This window comes from Galeopterus variegatus, unplaced genomic scaffold (assembly GCF_000696425.1).
Source record: "Galeopterus variegatus unplaced genomic scaffold, G_variegatus-3.0.2 Scaffold1282, whole genome shotgun sequence".
NCBI lineage: Eukaryota > Metazoa > Chordata > Mammalia > Dermoptera > Cynocephalidae > Galeopterus > Galeopterus variegatus.
Genome location: NW_007727393.1, coordinates 392,700 through 408,480, shown reverse-complemented (window position 1 = coordinate 408,480; position 15,781 = coordinate 392,700). Strand labels below are relative to the sequence as shown.

Here is a 15,781-nt window from a genome sequence, read left to right as displayed (position 1 = left end):
ATTTTTAAAAAAAAAAAAAAAAAAAAAAAGACAAATCTGGAGCCAAACAAGATTTGTGTTTCTTAATATGTTTTAAGTCTCTTATTCTCCTCTATTTTTATGCCATTAATTTTGTTAAGAAACCTGGCTTTTGATCTTTAACATTTTCCCACATTCTGGATTTATTGTCTCTTCACAGTGCCATTTAATATCGCCCGTTTTTTCCTGTAACTGGTAGTTAGATCTAAAGGTTAGTCAGCCATCACTTTTTTAATGTCCAGGAACTCTTGCTCGTTTTCTGATTGCTTCTTGCCTGTTCTTGCTTTATGTTTGTGATGTTTTCCCAAGTCTCTCTGAAGGTCCTAGTTAGACTTTACTGTTGTTATTGTTCTTGACCCTGAATTATCTCTGTTGCCTTTGGAGTCAGTTCTGTTTTTTCATCTTAGCTCTTTCTTTTCATGCTTTTGGTCTTCCAGAAATGCTTGAGGATCCTTGAGAAAGCTGGTGCTTAAAAGCACTTTGGAATAATACTATTTGGATTTAAGCCTTGCCTCTTAACAGTTATCAATTGCTTATGTTGGCAGAATGCCAACACACAGTGCCTTGTGTTTTTGATCTGTAAAAAAAGGGATGCAACAGTACCTGCCTCATGGGTTGGTTGAGAGGATTAAATTAGTTAATACACGTTAAGGGCATTGAGTAGTCTTGGCACATAATAAATAATGGTTGTTGGGCTAAGGAGCTGGGGGGAGAAGATAGAAGAGGCTGGAGCAGGAGCAAGGGCCAGATCATGGAGTCCCTCGTGTCCTGCATGACTCTGGGTTTTATTCTGAGCAGTGTGGAGCCACTGGAGGGGCTTAAGCAGTGGGATCTAAAAGGAGGAAGCACAGAGGTGTGGGGGGTCACGTGTTTGTGCACATGCGCTTGTGCGTGCACATGTGTACAAGCATATACATATCTGTAGCTGGTGGCTGTGGTTAGACGTGTGGCCAGAGCCCTTGCCCCCACCTTGTTCTTCTGCACAGGTTGTGGGTGAATGTGGAGGACGCTCAGATGCACACCGTCACCATCTGGCTCATGGTGCGCCCTGATATGACGGTGGCTTCCCTGAAGGACATGGTGAGTGAGGGGCTGAAGGGGGACATCCGGTGGAGGCTTCCCATTTTGCTCCCGTCTCCTCTCTCTCCTCTGATCCTCCCTTCCCACTCTCCCTTTCTTGGTGGCCCTGCCAGGTATTTCTAGACTACGGCTTCCCACCAGTCCTGCAGCAGTGGGTGATTGGTCAGCGGTTGGCACGAGACCAGGAGACCCTGCACTCCCATGGGGTGCGGCAGAATGGGGACAGCGCCTACCTCTATCTGCTGTCAGCCTGCAACACCTCCCTCAACCCTCAGGAGCTGCAGCGGGAGCGACAGTTGCGGATGCTGGAAGGTGAGGCTCTGTCCCTGAGCAATGCGGTACTCAGAGGGGCCCTGACTCACCTGAGGCTGTAGGGCAAGCGGGGCAGAGGCCTGGGCTTTTGGTAAGGGATGACCCCAGAGGACCTTATCCACAGTGAGAAGGAGAGGACATAAGACACCTGGGAGGGACAGCTGAGGGAACCGTTGTGAGAACAGCTGGTGCGGGGCAAGGGGCTGAGTCCTAGCTCTGGCATTTACCTTCTGTGTGACCTCGGGCAACTTCATTCCTGTCTCTGCTCCTCAGTTTTCTAAATTTGTGAATTGGGGGCTGGCTGGTGGAGCTTAGAGGTAGAGCTGATAATACCAAGGTCAAGGATTCAGATCCCTGCACCGGCCAGCCAACCAAAAATAAAAAAGATAAATTTGTAAATTGGGTATGATAATAATAACTAGTGTTTAAATTTTTAAAAATATTTTTAAAATGTAATACTTTTCAAATATTTTAGACTTACAGAAAAGTTGCAAAATTGTACATAGACTTGTATAAAGAATTCCCATGTACTTTTCATGTGGATTCCCTAAATACTAACGTTTTACCACGTGCTTTGCTTTCTCTGTCTCTCCCTATACAATTATTTTATTCTCTGAACCATTTTGAGAGTAAGTTGCAGACATAATGTTCCTCTCCCATAAATACTTCAGTGTGTATTTCCTTCAAAAGAAAGGCCATTTTCTTACATTATCATGTATAACTATTCAATTCTGGAACCTAACATTGATACAATAGTATCAATAGTATTGTCTAATCTATAGATCTTATTCAAATTTTACCAGTTGTCCCACTAATGTCCTTTCTAGCAAAAGACATGGCATTTGGCTGTCATGTCTCATTCTTTCTCAGCTTTGGTCTCCTGGACTCTTCTGATATGACTGACTTGAAGAGTCTGGGCCAGTTTCTTTTTTCTTTGGTCTGAATGGGTGGATCCGGTCAGTATTTTGGTAGGATGCCTCAGAAGTAGTGTCCCTCTCCGTGCATCCTTAAGAAGGCACAGGAGGTCGGGTTTTATGCAGAATTTTTAAGCCTAGAGGACACAGGAGCATTTGTGGGTGGAGTAGGGACCCTAACCTTGGGTGAGTCAGGATGCCCGCCTGTCAGGACGGAGGCTGGAGACACCTCCAGAGAGGGAGGCGGATAGAAGGTGGGGTCTGTCGGGCTGGCCCAGGGTGTGGACGAAGCTGGCCGTCGCATGGATCCGTCACCTCCTTAACTATCTTCTGCAGATCTGGGCTTTAAGGACCTTACGCTGCAGCCACGGGGCCCCCTGGAGCCAGCCCCTGCGAAGCCCGGGGCCCCCCAGGACCCAAGACCAGGGCAGCCAGATGCGGCTCCCGAGCTCCCGCGGGTAAGCCGCCCCCATGCGCACTCTCCCGTTCCCTGCCCTGCTCGCCCCGCTCACGGCCCCTCTGCTCCCAGGTGGGCTGGCAGTGCCCCGGGTGCACCTTCATCAACAAGCCCACGCGGCCCGGCTGCGAGATGTGCTGCCGGGCGCGGCCCGAGGACTACCGGGTGCCCCCTTCATACCAGCCTGACGAGGAGGAGCGAGCGCGCCTGGCCGGCGAGGAGGAGGCGCTGCGCCAGTACCAGCAGGTGGGCGCCGAGGTCCCCGCACAGACACCTGCAGACTGGACGGGGACGGGGGCGGCGTAGGCCAGGAAGGGAAACACCTGCACATGGCCGCCCCTCCCCTGACTGCCTTGCCCCTCACGCTGCACCACTGGCGACAACCCAGCACTTGACTGTGACCCACCTCCCTCAGAGGTCACCCTGTGGCTGAGACCCCACTCCCTGGCTGTGACGCACATCCGGGTTCATCTGCCCTGCTCCCACATGGGCTGTGGCTCCGCCCCTGACTCTGATGCACACATCTATGTACATATGTGCCTCTGGCTGTGACCCTGACCTCGTCTCAGCTCAGCTTCACCTCTGTAGGCCTGTGACCTAGCTCCTGCTCCACCAGCCTGACCTCACCCTGGACCCTATCTCCCCTGACACCTCTTTCTCTGGCTTGGCCTCCTGCCTTCCTATAACCCTGGCCCTGGCCCCACACTGCTGGGATGTCCCCTGCCTTCTGTCCTGCCCCTCCTGTAGCCACCCCCCAGTCAGTGACAGATGCACTGATTACACAGATCCTTGGCCCTGAGTGTTCCCCACTTCTGATTCCATGACACCAGTCCGTACCTGCATTCCCCTGGGACCCAGTGCTGCCCCACCCCATCCCTGCCATAAACCTTCTCCTGGTCCCATCTACAACCTTGTACTACCTAGCTTTGTCACCTGCCTGTCTCTGACCTGGCTCTACCATCATCTCCTGGCCCAACTGAGCCCTGCTATCCCTGACTCCTGACTCTGACCCTGGCCCCCTTCCTGTCCCTACCACCATTGCTCCCTCACCTGGCTTCAACCCCTGGCTGTAGCCGAAACCTGGCCCTGCCTGGCCCTCTCCCACCCCCACCCTTCCCAGCATTGCTTTGCCTACTGCTCCTGGCCACCCCCCACCACTCCCGGGGTCCCTGCTGACTCAGCCCTGGCCAGTCCCCTGGCCCTGCCGGCTTCTTGGTCTGACTGGCCCCTGAGACCCTGACCCACCCCATGGCCCCGCCCCATGTGCCCAGCGGAAGCAGCAGCAGCAGGAGGGAAACTACCGGCAGCTTGTCCAGCTGGACCAGAGGAGCCTGGTGCTGAACACCGAGCCCGCCGAGTGCCCTGTGTGCTACTCGGTGCTGGGGCCCGGCGAGGCCGTGGTGCTGCGGGAGTGTCTGCACACCTTCTGCAGGTGCGGCCCCCAGTCCCACCCCCCTGAAAGTGGGTGGGAACCTGTGCTCTTACATCTCATTGGATACCCACAAAAACCTGCGAGGTAGGCTCTATCTCCCCATTTTGCAGATGAGGAATGTAAGGTACAGAGAGGCCAAGCAACTCATGCAGGGCCACACAGCTCATAAGAGAAGCCCAGACATGAACCCAGGCATTCTGGCTCCAGAGCCTCTGCCTTATCCACTACCTCTTACTTCCCAGGCAAAGGGATGGGAGCTCTTGCCCTGGCAGCCCACACCAGTCCCGTTCTCTGCCTCACTGGTGACAGTCTACCCCTCTCACAGCCTTCCCTTCCTGGGCTGTGGAGAGCATGTACTCCGCACAGCGGACAGTGCTGGAGCAGCCCTGGTGCCAGGCTCCCTTCCTGCCTCCTAGAGCCTACACTCCAGTGGAGAGGCTGATGTTAATCAGATAATCACTGATTGTTATCACTGTATATTGTGGCAAATGCTAAGTAACAGTGGGTTATGATACAAATGGGGCCCTTCCCTGGAGGGGGTGCCAGCTGCAGGGGGCAAAGGGAGTAGTGGGAGTAGAGCGGGTCATGGAGGGGCTTGTGAGCAGCAGCTAGGGGCTTGGGTTTGCTCTGGGTGGGGTGGAAGGCCACTGGGGAGGGACATGGCTGCTGTGCTGAGAATTGATTCTAGGGGCAGGGGGACACAGGGAGCCCAGTGAGGAGGCTGCTGCAGTCTCTCAGGTGAGGGATGATGGGGACCGGACCAGAGCACCGGGTAGCAGTGGTGTGGACAGAAATGGAAGCCTTGTTGATGGATTGGCGAGGGGAATGTGCAGGAAGTGGGTATTGAGGAGAAGCCCACCTGGTGAGGCTGAGAAAGGCCCCCTGGGGTTAGGCCTTGTTATGTGATGGGTGGAGCCCCTGGTGGATAGGGTTCAGATGATCCTGACTCCCACCCCATCCTGTCTCCTCCCCCAGGGAGTGCCTGCAGGGCACCATCCGCAACAGCCAGGAGGCAGAGGTCTCCTGCCCCTTCATTAACAACACCTACTCGTGCTCTGGCAAGCTGCTGGAGAGAGAGATCCGGGCGGTAAGGCCGGGAGTGGGAGGGGCATGTCCCGTGACCCAGGGAACTGGGCCTGAGCTAGCAGCTGGGGAGTGGCTTCAGAGGACAGACATTTTTCAATGTTGGGTGTTGGGGCCCCAAGCAGGCCAGGAATTGAGGGAGGTAGCTAGTAAAGAAACTGCCTTTATGAAGGAGAGACAATGGTTAAGAGCTAACTCTAGAGCCGGATGGCCTGGGTGTGTGAACTCAAGTCAGTGCCTCAGTTTTCTCATCTCCACTAGGGTCAAAGTTATAGTTTCAGAGTTGCAAAGATCACAGTAGAAGATATGTGTCACGTTTAGAGTAGTGCTCGACACGGTAAGCCCTTCCGTCATTTAGCTTTTGCTGTGTAGCAAATCACTCCAGACTCAGTTGCTTAAAACAACAACCATTTATTTAGCTCATGGATCTGCAAGTTAGTAATTTGGGTTGGGCTTACCTGGGTGGCTCTTGTGATCTGGGCTGGGCCTGGCTGATCTCATCTAGGCTTAGCCCATGGGTCAGCTGAGGTGGACTGGTTTATCATGGTCTCATCTGCAATGGCTGGGATGACTAGGGTCCCTTTTCATTTTAGTCTCTCATCCACCTGGCTGGCCAGGGCCTGCTCACGTGGTGGTGGCCTCAGGGTTCCAAAAACAGCCACAGGCGAGCCCCTGTGCATGAGTTTTCCAAGTCTCTGCTGGTTTATTTGCTACTGTCCCATTGACCAAAGCAAGTCATGTGCTCAAGCCCAGAGCCTGTGCGGGAGGGGACTACCCGAGGGTGTGGAATCAGGAGACATGAGCAAATTGGAGCCATTACTCCAGCAGTCTATCAGAGAGCCATATATGTCAGAGTGCATATATGTCTGCTGTTGATACTGTCATTAATGTTATTAATTACCAGGTTCTCTCGCGAGGGTGTGGAATCAGGAGACATGAGCAAATTGGAGCCATTACTCCAGCAGTCTATCAGAGTGCCATATATGTCAGAGTGCATATATGTCTGCTGTTGATACTGTCATTAATGTTATTAATTACCAGGTTCTCTCACTGATGGCTGGTGATCTTGAGCAAGTCCTTTCCCTTCCCTGGGCCTCCGTTTGTAAAGTGGACTGTTGGGCATGATTCATGGTTTTTAAACTGCTGAGAAATGGCCTTCCCAGACTTGGGCATCTTGGGGTCCCAGGTCAAAACATGGAGGCAGGGGGCCGAACCCGTGACGCACTCGGAAGAGTGCGGCGCTGGGAAGTGTTGTCGCTCTCCCAAGTGAGCTAACTGGCCCAATCCCTACATAGGGATCTGAACCCATGGCCTTGGTGTTATCAGCACCACACTCTCCTGAGTGAGCCACGGGCCGGCCCAATTAAGGTTTTTTTTAAAAGATGACCAGTAAGGGGACCTTAACCGTTGGCTTGGTGTTGTCGCTCTCCCAAGTGAGCTAACTGGCCCAATCCCTACATAGGGATCTGAACCCATGGCCTTGGTGTTATCAGCACCACACTCTCCTGAGTGAGCCACGGGCCGGCCCAATTAAGGTTTTTTTTAAAAGATGACCAGTAAGGGGACCTTAACCGTTGGCTTGGTGTTGTCGCTCTCCCAAGTGAGCTAACTGGCCCAATCCCTACATAGGGATCTGAACCCATGGCCTTGGTGTTATCAGCACCACACTCTCCTGAGTGAGCCACGGGCCGGCCCAATTAAGGTTTTTTTTAAAAGATGACCAGTAAGGGGACCTTAACCGTTGGCTTGGTGTTGTCGCTCTCCCAAGTGAGCTAACTGGCCCAATCCCTACATAGGGATCTGAACCCATGGCCTTGGTGTTATCAGCACCACACTCTCCTGAGTGAGCCACGGGCCGGCCCAATTAAGGTTTTTTTTAAAAGATGACCAGTAAGGGGACCTTAACCGTTGGCTTGGTGTTGTCGCTCTCCCAAGTGAGCTAACTGGCCCAATCCCTACATAGGGATCTGAACCCATGGCCTTGGTGTTATCAGCACCACACTCTCCTGAGTGAGCCACGGGCCGGCCCAATTAAGGTTTTTTTTAAAAGATGACCAGTAAGGGGACCTTAACCGTTGGCTTGGTGTTGTCGCTCTCCCAAGTGAGCTAACTGGCCCAATCCCTACATAGGGATCTGAACCCATGGCCTTGGTGTTATCAGCACCACACTCTCCTGAGTGAGCCACGGGCCGGCCCAATTAAGGTTTTTTTTAAAAGATGACCAGTAAGGGGACCTTAACCGTTGGCTTGGTGTTGTCGCTCTCCCAAGTGAGCTAACTGGCCCAATCCCTACATAGGGATCTGAACCCATGGCCTTGGTGTTATCAGCACCACACTCTCCTGAGTGAGCCACGGGCCGGCCCAATTAAGGTTTTTTTTAAAAGATGACCAGTAAGGGGACCTTAACCGTTGGCTTGGTGTTGTCGCTCTCCCAAGTGAGCTAACTGGCCCAATCCCTACATAGGGATCTGAACCCATGGCCTTGGTGTTATCAGCACCACACTCTCCTGAGTGAGCCACGGGCCGGCCCAATTAAGGTTTTTTTTAAAAGATGACCAGTAAGGGGACCTTAACCGTTGGCTTGGTGTTGTCGCTCTCCCAAGTGAGCTAACTGGCCCAATCCCTACATAGGGATCTGAACCCATGGCCTTGGTGTTATCAGCACCACACTCTCCTGAGTGAGCCACGGGCCGGCCCAATTAAGGTTTTTTTTAAAAGATGACCAGTAAGGGGACCTTAACCGTTGGCTTGGTGTTGTCGCTCTCCCAAGTGAGCTAACTGGCCCAATCCCTACATAGGGATCTGAACCCGTGGCCTTGGTGTTATCAGCACCACACTCTCCTGAGTGAGCCACGGGCCGGCCCAATTAAGGTTTTTTTTAAAAGATGACCAGTAAGGGGACCTTAACCGTTGGCTTGGTGTTGTCGCTCTCCCAAGTGAGCTAACTGGCCCAATCCCTACATAGGGATCTGAACCCATGGCCTTGGTGTTATCAGCACCACACTCTCCTGAGTGAGCCACGGGCCGGCCCAATTAAGGTTTTTTTTAAAAGATGACCAGTAAGGGGACCTTAACCGTTGGCTTGGTGTTGTCGCTCTCCCAAGTGAGCTAACTGGCCCAATCCCTACATAGGGATCTGAACCCGTGGCCTTGGTGTTATCAGCACCACACTCTCCTGAGTGAGCCACGGGCCGGCCCGTCAAGGAACATTTTGCATGGTGCCTCTTCTTATATATTATTTTCTTAGAGTAAACTCGTAGAAGTGAGGTGGGTGCCAAAGGTCAGAAAGTCTGGGGTGGCTGAGATGTTACTGTTGCACTCTCCCAAGTGAGCCACAGGCCAGCCCTTTCTTTTCTTTTTTTATTGACCCAGTCCTTTTTCAAAGGAATCTGATTAAACAGAACAAGAAAAATAAAATGCCCATGTCCTTCGATCAATTTCTTTTTTGGGTATAAAATACCATAAGGGAAAAAATGTAATTTTTTTCTTAAGCTGTTTATAGCTGCATTATTCTAAAAAGTGAAAGATTGTTAATTGCCTAAGTGCCAGCATTTTTTTTTTTTCTAAAAAGATGACCAGTAAGGGGATCTTAACCCTTGACTTGGTGTTGTCAGCACCGCACTCACCCAGTGAGTGAACCGGCCATCCCTATATATGGGATCCGAACCCATGGCCTTGGTGTTATCAGCACCGCACTCTACCGAGTGAGCCACGGGCCGGCCCTAAGTGCCAGCATTTGAATACTAGTTAAATACACTGAGAAATAATACAATGAAATGCTAGAGCTAAATGCCTTTAGAAGTAACATGGAAACATGCTTAGAAATCAGTGTTAGTGGAGGAAAACAAGGAAGCAGAAGACCCCTATTCCAGCACAATTCCCTAAAATACTTTTTTAAAAAATTTGCCCAGGCGATGATGATGATGATAATCAGCTGAAACTACTTTTCCCTAAATTCTCTTTATTGTTATAATGCTGTTAGTATCATATAACATTTGGAGACAAATAAAAAAGGGAAATCAGAAATTATACTTTTACCTTATTGTGTATTGTGTATTTGTATATTGGCAAAGCTTTTGCTGTTTTGCTACAAAACCTTTCTAAAGATTATTATGGATCTCTGTGGCATAGATCCTCTTTATATCTCTTCTTTTTTTAAAAAAAAAAAAAGATGACGGGTAAGGGGATCTCAACCCTTGGCTTGGTGTTGTCAGCACCACGCTCAGCTAGTGAGCCAACCCGCCATCCCCATATGGGATCCGAACCCGTGGCCTTGGTGTTATCAGCACCACACTCTCCTGAGTGAGCCACGGGCCGGCCCGTCAAGGAACATTTTGCATGGTGCCTCTTCTTATATATTATTTTCTTAGAGTAAACTCGTAGAAGTGAGGTGGGTGCCAAAGGTCAGAAAGTCTGGGGTGGCTGAGATGTTACTGTTGCACTGCTTTCTCAGGGTGCTTGTTTAACCACATCTTCCCTCACATTGTTAATTATTTTTTTTTGTTCATTTTAAATTGTATTAAAATATACATAACATAAAATTTACCATTCTAACTATTTTTAAGTGTACAGTTCAGTGGCATTAGGTACATTTGCATTGTTGTGTAGTCACCATCATCCATCTACAGAGCTTTTTAAATCCACTTTTTGAATGGAGTTTTTAAATACTGAGAGGGTTTGTTTCGTGAAGAAAAGAGCCTGGGGATGTGTTGAGGCTTAGGCGCTTCCTGGAGCATATTTGGTGGCAAGGAGGGCCACTTGTTAGGCGTGCTGAACCTGAGCAACAAGAAAGTGGTCTGTTGGCAGCTCCTGACTCCCGAGGATTACCAGCGGTTTCTGGACCTGGGCATCTCCATTGCTGAAAACCGTAGTGCCCTCAGCTACCACTGCAAGACCCCAGACTGCAAGGGATGGTGCATTGTTGATGATGATGTCAACGAGTTCACGTGCCCCGTGTGTTTCCACGTCAACTGCCTGCTCTGTAAGGTGGAGATGGGGACCCATGCTGCCTGGTCATCCTGGTCCTGTCAGGAGCTCAGTACAATTCAGTGCTTGTTCTCCTGGGAAGGGAGCTGTGATATTGGCCTGGTTGTTATGTCTTAGAGCTGCATGTCAGTGAGAGAGCCTGGCTAGGCCCTGGACTGAGCCCAGACCTCATAGACCAAGCCCTGATCCAGACCAAATTTTAACCTCTATCCTGAACTGAGCTCTGACCCTAAACCCACACTGAGCCCTGCCTGATGCTTCTCCCAGGCCCATCCCTGCCCCCATCTTGTCAAAAGTTGACCATTAAGGTGAGGAGCAGGTAGACAGGTCTGGAATACAGTCTCAGAGTTGGCTTACACAAGTTCAGTCTCAAAGCATCAGGCCTGTAACTGGGACAGATTCTTGGCAGGGACTTAGGGGCTGCAGCTTGTGGGAGAGGTGCTGTAGGGATTTTTGTGCCCATCAGGCTTTAAAACAAATAAGTATATGTTGTTATTATTACATGTGACCCTGGCTTCACCTGCCTGGCCTCAGTGTCCTCTTCTGTAGAATGGATGTAGCCCAGTCACTGATGACACCTCGAGGCATTAGGTGCTTATGTAGGTACCTGCTCTGCCCCTCACTTCTCCCAGCTTCTTAACTCCCTGGAGAACCTTCTCACTTCGAGCCCCTCACTTCCCTGCAGGCCATCCATGAGCAGATGAACTGCAAGGAGTATCAGGACGACCTGGCCTTGCGGGCTCAGAATGACGTGGCTGCCCGGCAGACAACGGAGATGCTGAGGGTGAGGCTGGGACAGGGCTGAGGGCCTGGCGGGTAGGCGAGGGGTGGGAGCTTCTCAGAAAGGGCCTAGAGGCTGAGCAAGGGCCTCTCTTCTGAGATGGGACTTAGGCCAAGCAGTCAGGGGCGAGCAGCGGGAAGAATGTCTGGGTGGAGGGAGGAGACCACAGGAACAAGGAGTGTGGCTGGCCAAAGCCTGGCCTGGGTGGAGGAGCGGAGGAGAGCGGGTCCACAGCTCCAGAGGGGTGGTGGTTTCTCTGGGCAGTGGGGAGGCTGGGGCTCAGGGCCAGGCTGACCCTGAGGTCAGCGCCAGCTCTGCTCCAGTTGATGCTGCAGCAGGGCGAGGCCATGCACTGCCCACAGTGCCAGATCGTGGTGCAGAAGAAGGACGGCTGTGACTGGATCCGCTGCACTGTCTGCCACACCGAGATCTGCTGGGTCACCAAGGGCCCACGCTGGGGTCCTGGGGTGAGTCATTGGGGTATTGTGGGGAGGGTGCCCTTGTGGGGCCTGCCCTAGAGGAGGGCGTGGAAAACTACAGCTGTGGACCAAATCTAACCCCCTGCCTGTATCTGTGCAGCTTGCAAATGTAAAAATGCTTTTTACTTCTTTACATGGTGGAAAAAGTATTAAAAGATGAATACTGTTTCATGACATGTGAAAATTATATGAAATCCATATTTCAGTGTCCATAAATAAAGTCCTCTTGGAGCACAGCCATGCTTGCTCATTTACATATTATCTGTGGCACTACACAAGCAGAGACCCATGGCCTACCAAGCCTAAAATGACCTACCCTCTACAGAGGAAGTTTACCCACCCTGCCCTGGAGCACAGCGAGTAAAGGTTCATTCTGGAGTCACAGGTGGACTGACTCCCTGTCTCTGGTGTATCCTGGCTGTGTGATTAGACTGTTATTCAGTTCTCTGAGCCTCAGTTTCTTCCTCTGTGAAATGGGGATGGTAGCGGAGCCTGTCTCGGTCTTGTTGTCAGAATCAAATGAAAAAAGCAAAAGAAGTGCTTAGCAGAGCACCTGTCGCAGGGTGAGCACTCCATAAATGGTGGCTGTCATTGTTAGGGGTGTGTTCCTGGAACTGGAGGCCATTGTTACATGTGAGTGGACTTTTAGAGAGACAAGACAGAGGAAGCCGCCCCCTCTCACGCTGCCAGCGTGCTGACCCACGCAGGAGATGCAGACAGTGGCCAGATCCCTTCCCTACTCTGGGTCTAGGGGTGGTAGATGGTGCTGTGGGAGCCAAAAAGGCCTTAGTGACTGCCTCCTTCAGGTAGCTGAGGCCAAGAAGGCCATTCTTAACAGGAGGACCTGCAGTGGGACAGCGCTCGGCTTTGGGGGAGTGAAGGAGTAGTGCAGGGGGACAGTCTGTTTTCACTGCCCTGACATTCTCTTCTCTTTCTCCCATCCTCTAGGGCCCAGGAGACATCAGCGGGGGCTGCCGCTGCCGGGTGGATGGGATTCCTTGCCACCCAAGTTGTCAGAACTGCCACTGACTGAGCTGAAGATGGCCAAGTGCCCAGGCTGCTGTGGGGCAGGGCTGGGCTTGGGACTTTGGCTCTGTTTTCTGCCTTTGTGCTTAGTCGAGGCGGGGCCCTGCTGAGGCCAAGCCCCCTCAGCTGCGTGGATGGCCTTGTTTGCTGTAGGTGTCACAGGGGCCCCACCTGAGCTGACTGCTGTCCGTGGTCTCATCTGCCCCAGTGCCTTTGTCCTTTCTTTGGGACTTGCCAGCCAGACCTCTCATCTCATCTCTGCGACTCCACATCTGCTTGACCCCAGCCTTAAACACAGCCCCTGGCCAGAGGCCTTGCTGGATGGAACCTCTGTGAGCTTCCATGTGACCCCACACTCCTCCCCCCACCACCCTCGTCTGCTGAACACCAAGCATTCACAGCTTCACCCCTTCCCCTGTTGGCTCTCTGAGGTGACCTTTCTCTGCCTTTGCTGTTGGAGGCCCTGGGCCTCTTAGAACTGCTGCTAACCTGTTCGGAACCAAGAGGGAGACCGGGCAGTTTTGAAAGCACAGCCTATCCAGTCCAGCTGCTACATCTCCCTCTCTGCTGACTGTATATGTTATTAAAACAATTTTCTAGGACGGAATAAGTATGTGATGTCATGAGCTGGGGCTCTACACATGGGCAGGATCTGAGCTCTTTGGGAATTGCATCAGGATGTCGATATGTCGGCCCCTTTCAGTGGTAGAATGAGGCTGTGACTGAGCACTGGGAACCTTGTGCCAGACTTGGCATGCTGTGTCCAACATCAGGTCAACATTAGCCTGGACAGGCAGGGTTCACAGTGTGTCAAGAGTCTGCATAGAAGGGTCAGCAGATCAGCTTGGGCTTGGAGGGGGCTGAGGCAGCAGCTACAGGCTGCCAGGAGAGTTTTGCCACCCCCTTTTGACCTCTCAGTGGGCATCCAGATATGGTGAGCAGAGGTATTTAAGGAACAGATGAAGCTGCTGCAATTGAGGGATGAGATTGTCCATCCTAATTTTAACATCTCAGGCAAGATGGCAAAGTCTTGATATGGCAGGGTTTATTAGTACCCATTCTGTGCTGGTCAGAGATTAATAAAACACAATCCTGGGATGTCCGTTCTGTGATCCCCTGTCCCCTGTTGAGATCTAGTATTTGATGCCTAACACATTGTGCTTCAACGTGATCATCATTACAGCGGGCAGAGGGCACCTCTACTGTTCAGGGCCTGGGCTCCAGGTTCCAGGCTTCAGACTCCAGACGTTGGGGCATGTGGTTTTGCAGAGAAGGGTCTGTTCTAGCCCCTGAAAAGGCACTACCACCCTGTCGCTGGATGCCAAGACTCAAGAGAGTTGGCCCCAGGGGCTGTGAGCAGAGGTAGAGGTGTGAGTAGACTGAGTGCCTTCTAACTGCCAGCATTGGCTCAGGACAGCTGTCATAGCCGATGAAGGGCATACTCAGGCAGCCTCCCCAACTCTGTGAGCAGAAGGGGTCAGGAGGAGCCACCAACTGGGAGAAAACAGGACAAGCTGAGGATAGCTGGCCTGCAAGCGGGTGTGATGGGCCCAGCTCGGGCAGACACTATCAGACCAGATTGTTGTCGTCCTCCCAGGGCATGGTTTGGCATTTCTCAGGAGTCTGGGCACCAGAGAAAAGGAGAGACCATTCTCTGGGTGCCACAGGCTGTAACATTGCCCACACAATGTTCTAGAAAGGGTGCCACAGGCTGTAACATTGCCCACGCAATGTTCTAGAAAGGGTGCCACAGGCTGTAACATTGCCCACGCAATGTTCTAGAAAGGGTGCCACAGGCTGTAACATTGCCCACGCAATGTTCTAGAAAGTGAATTTACCAATATTTTATTTAGGCAGTTGGCCCATACAGAGACCAAAACCCATGCCCTTGGTGTTAATAAGGCTGCACTAACAGCTAACTGGCCAGCCCCAATATTTTAAAGTTGGCAAAATTATTTACTACATTAAAATCCAGATGTTCATCTTCTCTGGAAAAAGTCAAAGCTTGGTAGTCCTGGGTCGTCATTTCCACGTGGCAGAAAGGGAGTTGTGTGGATGTCACCCCTCTTCACGGGGTGCACGGCCTCCAGTTTGCTGCACTGTCACCCCATGACGCCTCACGTGGAGGCCCTTCTGTGCCCTGCACCTCTCTGCACGAGTGCTAAGCACGAAGGGATGCACAGATGGTCCCCAGCTTATGACAGTTCGACTTATGGTGGGTTTATCGGGATGTGCCCCCATCCTAGTGAAGGAGCATCTGTATTTCCTTACCCATGGCTGCATCAAAAGTGAGGATGAGGGCCGGCTGGTAATCTCGGTTGGTTGGAGTGTGGCTTTGTAACACCAAAGTCAAGGGTTTGGATTCCCATACAGGCCAGCTGCAAAACAAACAACAACAACAACAACAACAAAATCAAAAAAACGGATGAGACAGGCAGAGGGGCTGCTCTGGCTGCGTCTTCACTTGGCCCACCCCATCCACGCCAGCACAGCAGCAAGTTTGTATCTGCTGCAGCCAAATGGCAGTCCTGGGGTTCCAGCCTCAGCTCCATACTTACCACTCCAGCGGATGAAGGGCAGGTTCAAGGTGATGTCTACTGCAGGCACAGGTGGAGGTGCCTCCCCCTCCCACAGGGTCACCCATGCCAGGCCCCAGACCTTGAGAGCCCAGTGGCAACTCTCCGGGGCAGACTGAAAACCAAACCACACGGCCTTTGCACTCAAGCCACCTACCCGAGGAAGCAGCAGCATGTCCTGGATGTACTTGTGCGACACAAGGGTAAGGTGAAGGTGAGTGGAAGCCCGTTGCTGAGATACAGAGCAGCTGCTGCTGTTGTGGGCAGGGAGCTGAGGACAGACCCTACAGCTGTGCCAGAGCTAGTGTCTTTCCCTAGGGTCTGGGGCTGGCATGAAAGCCACTCACTTAAAATACAGGAGGTTGGAGGCGAGCCCTAAGCCTGGCCTGCACAAAGTCTGGAGAAAAGGCTCCCAGGGAGTAGGGGCCCTTGTGAGGACTGGGAAAAAGGCAGCAGGAGCCACTAGCAGAACATGTGGACTAGGGGAGAGAAGATAAAGTCAGACTGAGCCTCAGGCCCCATCTCCTAGTTGGATTTGGCACAAGCCTCTACTCTTTTTTTCCAGTCACCATTTAATCCCTGGACGAGCATGGGGACCCAAGTGCAGAGTAAGTTAAAGGTGTTTATTGACCAGTAA

General features: G+C 51.9%; 1 protein-coding gene across 2 annotated transcripts in view; it reads left to right on the top strand.

Annotated features, from left to right (window-relative positions):
• Window positions 1-13,175, top strand: part of RBCK1 (RanBP-type and C3HC4-type zinc finger containing 1) — a 20,820-nt gene extending 7,645 nt beyond the window's left edge. For both annotated transcript variants that reach the window (XM_008576065.1, XM_008576064.1), the window contains 10 exons: window positions 1,005-1,098; window positions 1,212-1,410; window positions 2,661-2,782; window positions 2,854-3,027; window positions 4,053-4,213; window positions 5,189-5,300; window positions 10,103-10,282; window positions 10,968-11,066; window positions 11,387-11,530; window positions 12,491-13,175. In XM_008576065.1, the coding sequence (XP_008574287.1) occupies window positions 1,005-1,098; window positions 1,212-1,410; window positions 2,661-2,782; window positions 2,854-3,027; window positions 4,053-4,213; window positions 5,189-5,300; window positions 10,103-10,282; window positions 10,968-11,066; window positions 11,387-11,530; window positions 12,491-12,571 (1,366 nt within the window). In that variant the 3' untranslated portion in view covers window positions 12,572-13,175. The remainder of the gene's footprint in view (window positions 1-1,004; window positions 1,099-1,211; window positions 1,411-2,660; window positions 2,783-2,853; window positions 3,028-4,052; window positions 4,214-5,188; window positions 5,301-10,102; window positions 10,283-10,967; window positions 11,067-11,386; window positions 11,531-12,490) is intronic.
• Window positions 13,176-15,781: the final 2,606 nt, after the last annotated feature.